Genomic DNA, 6797 nt, shown 5'->3' with positions numbered 1-6797 from the left:
AGGGATGCCGGGGGGATGCCAGGTGATGCCGAGGCCATGTCAAGGGATGCTGAGGGATGCCGGGGAGGACGCCGGGGCCACGCCCAGGGATGTCGGGGGATATCAGGGAATGCCGGGGGGGGATGCTCGGCTCCAGACTCGCTCCAAGACCCCCCCACGCCCTGCAGAGCCCGCCGGGGCGGGCGGCCCCGGACTACATTTCCCATCGCCGCCGCGGCCGGGGGCGGTGCGGGGCGGTGCGGGGGGCGCGGAGCGCAGGCGGAGGCGCGGAGCGGCGCAGGGGCGGCGGGGCCCGCTCGGCCCGGCTCGGCTCGGCTCGGCCCGGCCCGGCTCGGTGCCGGGCGGGGATGCGGGAGGGGCGGCCCGCGGCCCCCGGCCCCGCTGCCCGCCCGCACCGCCCGCACCGCCGCCACCATGAAGAAGCAATTCAACCGCATGCGCCAGCTCGCCAACCAGACCGTGGGCAGGTAGGGATGGGGATAGGATGGGAAGGGATGGGGATGGGACGGGGATGGAATGGGGATAGGGATGGGGATGAGGATGCAGTGGGGACCCTGACTGCTCCCTGCCCACCCCACCGCCCCCATCCCGCACCCTGCCTGCCTCTTGCCCGTTCCGCCTGCCCCGCCGCACCCGCACCTGCCCGTTCCCTTCCTGCCCCACCGCCCCGATCCAGCAACCTGCCTGCCTCCTGCCCGTTCCCTGCCTGCCCCGCTACCCCAACCCAACACCCTCCCTGCGTCCTGCCTGCCCCACTGCCCCAGTCTCATACCCTGCCTGTGCTCTGCCTGCCCCACTGACCTGATCCTGCACCCTCCCCATGCCCCTGCCTCCTGCCCTGCTGCCCTGGCTCCCTGTCCGTGCTCTGCCAGCCTCACTGCCCTCATCCCACTCTCCACCTGCATCGTGTCTTCCCTGCCCACTCCCTGCCTGCCCCACTGCCCTGATTCTGCAGCCCACCTGTGTCCTGCCTGCCCAGTGCCACTCCAGAATGCCCACCCCCTGCCTGCCCCACTGCCCCTAATCCCACAGCTTGCCTGCTTCCCTGCCTGCTCCCTGCCTGTACCCTGCCACCCCCTACCCCTGCCTGCTCCCTTGCTCCCTGCCTGCCCCACTGCCCCTGATCCTGTGCCTTGGCTGCTCCCTGCCAGCCCCACTGCTCCATCTCCCTTCCTGTACCCTGCCTGCTCCCTGCCCTCTTCCTATTGCCCCTGTTCCTGCCCACACTCTGCCCATCCTCCTGCCCGTCCCTCAGCTTGCACCCTGCCTGCCCCACAGCCTTCCTGCTCCCTGTGTGCCCCTTGCCCTGCTGCCTGCATCCTGCCTGCTCCTTCCTGCACCCTGACACCCTCTGTCCTCACCTTGCCCCATTCCCTGCTCCATGCCTACCTTGATCCTTGCCTGCCCCATTCCCTGCTCCCTGCCTGTCCCACTGCCTGCTGCCTGCCTGCCCCACTGCCCCTAGGCCCACCTCCCCTCCTCCCTGCCCATTCCCTGCCTCCTCCCCCAGCTGCACCCCTTGCCCCACACCCTGCCTGTTCATTAACCCCTGCCTGACCCACTGCACCCACCCTGCCCTGCTGCCCCCGTTGCCCCAGTCCCACACCCTGCCCCCTGTACCCCCTGCTCCCTGCCTGCCCATCCCCTGTGCCAGGGCCGGGCTGCAGGAACACCCTCTCTCCAGACACCCTGATGCTGTGGGGTGCCCCAGTGTGCTGCTCCCCAGCACCCCTGGCTGGCTGTGGGGCCAGGGCCACAGCGGGGTGTGGATGAAGGGGCTGTGCCCACGGGAGTGCCCGTGTGCGCCGGAGCATGGCCAGGCCTGGGATTTGATGGTGCCTGTTGTGTAATTCCTGGAGATTTTGCAGGCGGGGGGGGGAAGGAGGGAGGGAGAGGATTTGTTTATTTTTTCCTTCCCATGGTGGCACTGGGGCACCAACATAACCAGGGCATCAGGATCAGCATCCTCTTCCAGATCTGAGGGCTTGGGATTTCCACTGGCATCCCCTGCATCCCCCTCTCTGTGTCCCCCATGGCAATGGGGGGACATCCCGCCGGCTCGGGGCCCATTGCCAGGCTGGAGTCAGGCTGCTGGCACATGGCACAGGGTGGGATGGCAGCGGGCACCGCTGTGGGGCTGTGGCAGCAGTGCAGGAACGTGTGGGAATGTGATTTGGGAGCGTGCTGAAGGAACCTGGTGTGGGAACGCGGTGTGGGAACAGTGCGGGAGCAGAGTGGCAGGAACATGGTGCAAGAATGTGGTGAGGGAGTGTGGTTTGGGAGCGTGCTCCAGGAATCTGGTGTGGGAGCACAGTGTGGGAATCTGGTGCAGAAGTGCAATGTGGGAACATGGGGCAGGAGCACGGTGTGGGAATGTGGTGTGGGATCACGGTACAGGGAACATGGCACAGGGAATGTGGTGTGGGATCATGGCACGGGGAACATGGCATGGGGAACATGGCCCAGGGAATGTGGTGTGGGATCATGGCACGGGGAACATGGCATGGGGAACATGGCCCAGGGAATGTGGTGTGGGATCATGGCATGGGGAACATGGCATGGGGAACATGGCCCAGGGAATGTGGTGTGGGATCATGGCACGGGGAACATGGCACAGGGAATGTGGTGCGGGAGTGCAGTGCTGGAGCGTGGCGTGGGATCATGGCACGGAGAACATGGCACAGGGAATGTGGTGTGGGATCATGGCACAGAGAACATGGCACAGGGAGCGTGGTATGGAAGCACGGTGCAGGAACGTGATGTGGGAGGGTGGCACAGGGAACATGGCCCGTGGATCACGCTGTGGGAATGTGGTGCGGGAGCGCTGAGGGAGCAGCACTTGCCTCCCTTGGGGGAGCAGCAGGAGGCGGCTGGTCTGGGGACAGGGCGTGTGATTTTCTCCAGGTTCGCTCTCCGGACGCCCCGAGGGGGTTTGCCGTGTCTCCGAGGGGGGTTGGCACATCTGCCCCCCGCACGGGAGGGGTGTCCCCGTGTCCCCCCACCCCCGCGGGGAGCCGTGAGCCGGGCACCGCGCACACGCCCGGCCTCAAAATGGTGCCGCTGACACGGCGAGGAGCATCCTCCTTCCCGCATCCTCCTTCCCGCATCCCCCGGGAGCGCGGGGGCAGTGCCGGCTCCCTGCAGCCCGGGGAACGGGGCCAGCGGCCGGGGGCTGCTAAACCCCTAATCCTCTTAGGGCTCCCTGCGACGCCGGCTCGTGACGGGCAGTGGGAGGCTCCGCTGGTTCCCGGCTCGTCGGCTGCCTGCAGAGCTGCCCCTGCTGCCAGAACCTCCGGGCTGGGCTGAATGTGGGGAATGTGGCCCCCTCTTTGCCGGGATGGGGCAGCTGGATCCTCCTCAGGGCACAGTAGGAGCTCGGGGACCATCCTCTTCCTCAGCCCTACTCCACTGGTCCCCGTTATCCCTCTTCCCACTGTGCAGTCCTGAGCAGACCTCTCCAGACAGCTGGAAATCAGGGGTAATAGATAGGATTAAGGAATAATAGATGAAAATAGGGAATAATAAAAGGAAGTAGGGAATAATACATGCAAATGTGGAATAACACGTGCAAATGTGGAATAAGACATGCAGATGTGGAATAATATGTGCAAATGAGGAATAATTAATGGAAATGAGGTATAATTAGTAGAAATAAGGAATAATAAATGGAAATAAGGAATAAAAGTGGAAATAAGGAATAATAAATGGAAATAAGGAATAAAAGTGGAAATAAGGAATAATAAGTGGAAATAAAGAAGAAGAGTAGAACCCTGGTGTTTTGTCTCCCCTGGGAAAGGCTCGCTGGGGTACCTGCACCATAACTCTCTGGGGTCTGAGGGGTGGCCCCTCCTGCTTGTCACCAAACCCCAGTGGGCCACCATCACCCTGCAGTGGCAGTGCCTCTGAGTCTGGGGTCAGCCAGGGTGGATGCTGTCCTGGGGCTGGGGTCTGTGCTCACGTGGAGGTTGTCTCTTGGGGGGAGATGGGAGCCTTGGGGGCAGTGGTGGCATCCAGCTGGTGTGTCTGTGTCACCTATCCCAGCAGCTCCCAGAAGATCCCATTGGTTCCCCCCCAACACAGCGGGGAGGCTGGGGGGACACTGGGGACAGCAGGGCCATCTGCCCAGCCATCCTGCAGGGTGGGCAGAGCCAAGTCCCAACCCTGGTGGCTATTCCTACTTTTGATGGTGCAATTTCCTTAAAAAAATGGAAGAAAACAGGCAACTGAAGGGAAAACCCTTTCCATGGACCTGTCAGATGCCAGAAGGGGACAGGCAGGAGCAGCCCTTTGTCCCTGGGGTGGCCTCAGCTGGCACTTGGGTGGGGGCAGTGAGGGACCATCTGCAGCCAAGGGACAGGGGTCACCCACAGGGGTCAGGGTTAATGTTGGGGTCAAGATGAGGGTCGGGATTAAGATCAGGGTCAAAATGAGGGTTTGGGTCAGGATTAGAGTTAGGGTCAAGGTTAATGTTAGGGTCAGGGTTATAGTTAGGATAAGGTAAGGGTTAGAGTCAGGATTAGGTTTAGAGTCAAGGTTAAGGTCAGGATCAGGATAAGGATGAGAACTGGGTTTGTGATCAGGAAAGGGTCAAGATCAGTATTAGGGGGCCAGTGAGGACCTCCTGACCCCCCTGGAGAGAGCAGCAGCCCCTGCAGGTGCTGGGGTGCCCAGTTTGTGTGACAGGACCAGCCAGAGCATCCCCACGCTCTGCTGGGCCCTGAGCACAGTATTTATTTTATTTTATTATTTTATTTTAATTTAATGTTATTTTATTTTATTTTACTTTGTTTTACTTTGGTTTATTTTATTTTGGTCATTTCACTAATAGAAAGAGCTGGGGATGCCCAGCCCAGCCCTTTGTTTGGTACCTGACCTTGGGGACAATTGTTGTGCCCAGTCTGAAAAGGGCCATAATATTTATCTCCATGGGCTGGAAAAAGGAAAGAGAAGAGAAATCAATAAGTGGCTGTAAAACACTCTGAGGATGTTTCTTGCAAAGTGCTTTCATTTTTATTTGTGTTTATTTATCCATCCCATCGGGGACTGAACTGGTGGGAGCTCCACCCTGGCTCTGAGGTGATGGGATGATGGCACAAGGGTGTTGCCACCCACTCCAGCGGCCCAAACAGCCCTGTGAATTTTCCAAAATTGGCTCAATATGGAGGTTTTTTCCTTTGGGAATAAAACAGGCACTTGCAGCCACGTGCAGCTGGGTTCCCAAACGGCACAGTGGGCATGGATGACACCAGGGATCATGGCAGCAGCTTGGAGGGGTTGGATTTTAGATCCTAGTCCTTCCTGAACATCCCACGCTGTATCCCCATTCCGGGGGGGGGGGGGGAAGCTGTGGCATTTTGGTCTGGATGGCACTTTGGTGGCTCTCAGGGCAGATGTTTTTCCCAGCACCAGCACTTGCACATCAGTACAAAGCCTCAAAACACTGAGGGTTTATTCTTGGTGCAGCAAGAATATTCGGCAAGAAATAAGGACATTTTATTCCGCTTGTACGAAACAAGGACAGAGGGAATAGAAGCACCACCTGGGATTTCTTCCGATGGGTTTTGCTGGAGGGAACAACACCCTTTAAATAGCTGGGCTCCCCATCTGCACTTTGGGGTGCCAGTGACTCTCTGTCAGCAGACCCCCCTGGGAATTTTGGCCCTGCCGCCGGTGCCGGCAGCATCCCCGCAGCCTTGGGGATATTTTTATCCTCCTCACCAGGCAGCAGCTCTGGCAAACTGGAATATTCATGGAGCAGGCTGAAGGTTTTGTCCCCACTCCAGCAGCCTCAGGGCTCTTCGCTCTGCAGGGGCTTCTCCATGATTTCTAAATCAGGATCAAAGCCCAGTCAGGATGCGACCCCGGGGAGGGATGTGCCAGGAGCAAAAGGCTTCAAACATCCCATGCTGAAGACACAGAGAGCTCACAGCTGGGAGAAGGGCAGGAGAGGAGGAGAAGAGGAGTCTTGCCTTTAAAACTCTGTCCCCCATTTTGCTCTGATTCCTTTGGTTTTCCCAGCTGTGGGCAGAAGGATGATGGAAAGCTGGACCAGCCTTCCCTGCCTGTGTCATCCTGCTTTTTCCAGCCTGGCTCGGCCAAAGGCGGGCAAGCTGCCAGGGGCTGAGCCCTGGCACTGGGACTGCTGGGTGGGCATCACTGCCTTCAGGTGCAGGTTTGGGACACGAGGACTGTCACACCGTGTCACCCACGGGCAGGACCAGCCCGGGGAGCGCCGGAGGAGGCGGTGGCGGGGCCGTCTCGCCGTGTCTCGCTGGATGTTGCCGTCGGAGTCGTCTCCCCGAGGGATCTGAGCAGCGATTTGAGGATATAAATATTTGATGTTTTGCTTCTTTGCCTGCTGAAAAGGCACCGGGAAGAATCCGCAGCTCCGTTTGGGCTCGGCAGATCCTGGTTGTGCACCGCTGGATCGTGTGTCCCCGGGGATGTGGTGGCCAGCACAGCTCAGGTGGCGGCAGAAGCTGAGGACGGTGCGGTCCTTGGACCAGCATCCAGCCTGGATTGCAATGCCCAGCGCTTCCAGGGGTTTTCTGGATGACAACCAAGGAGCTTCCTCCCCCTCTGGCACATGCAGTGGATCCTCAATGGTTTATTCGAGTTGTGTGGTTGAACCTCACCTCGCCGACCTCACCAACCTCACCAACCTCACCCTCTGGGCTTGAGGGACTGCAGGACCTGGAATTTTCCCACGGGTACCAGGCAGGTGCATCAGCACCACAGGGAGATGTGGCAAGACCAGGATGGAGCCGGGCACTGACCCACCCATGGGAGTGAACGCT

At 60.0% G+C, this 6797-nt stretch overlaps 1 protein-coding gene across 4 annotated transcripts in view; it reads left to right on the top strand.

Moving 5' to 3' along the window:
• ARHGAP44 (Rho GTPase activating protein 44) overlaps positions 1-6797 on the top strand; it is a 30215-nt gene continuing 23418 nt past the window's right edge. For 2 of the 4 annotated variants that reach the window (XM_064675663.1, XM_064675664.1), the window contains exon 1: positions 1-467. In XM_064675663.1, coding sequence (XP_064531733.1) covers positions 16-467 — 452 coding nt within the window. In that variant the 5' untranslated portion in view covers positions 1-15. The remainder of the gene's footprint in view (positions 468-6797) is intronic. The other 2 variants (XM_064675662.1, XM_064675661.1) reach the window with 1 other exon arrangement.

This window comes from Pseudopipra pipra, chromosome 19 (assembly GCF_036250125.1).
Source record: "Pseudopipra pipra isolate bDixPip1 chromosome 19, bDixPip1.hap1, whole genome shotgun sequence".
Taxonomy (NCBI): domain Eukaryota; kingdom Metazoa; phylum Chordata; class Aves; order Passeriformes; family Pipridae; genus Pseudopipra; species Pseudopipra pipra.
This window is presented reverse-complemented; position numbering and strand designations above follow the sequence as displayed.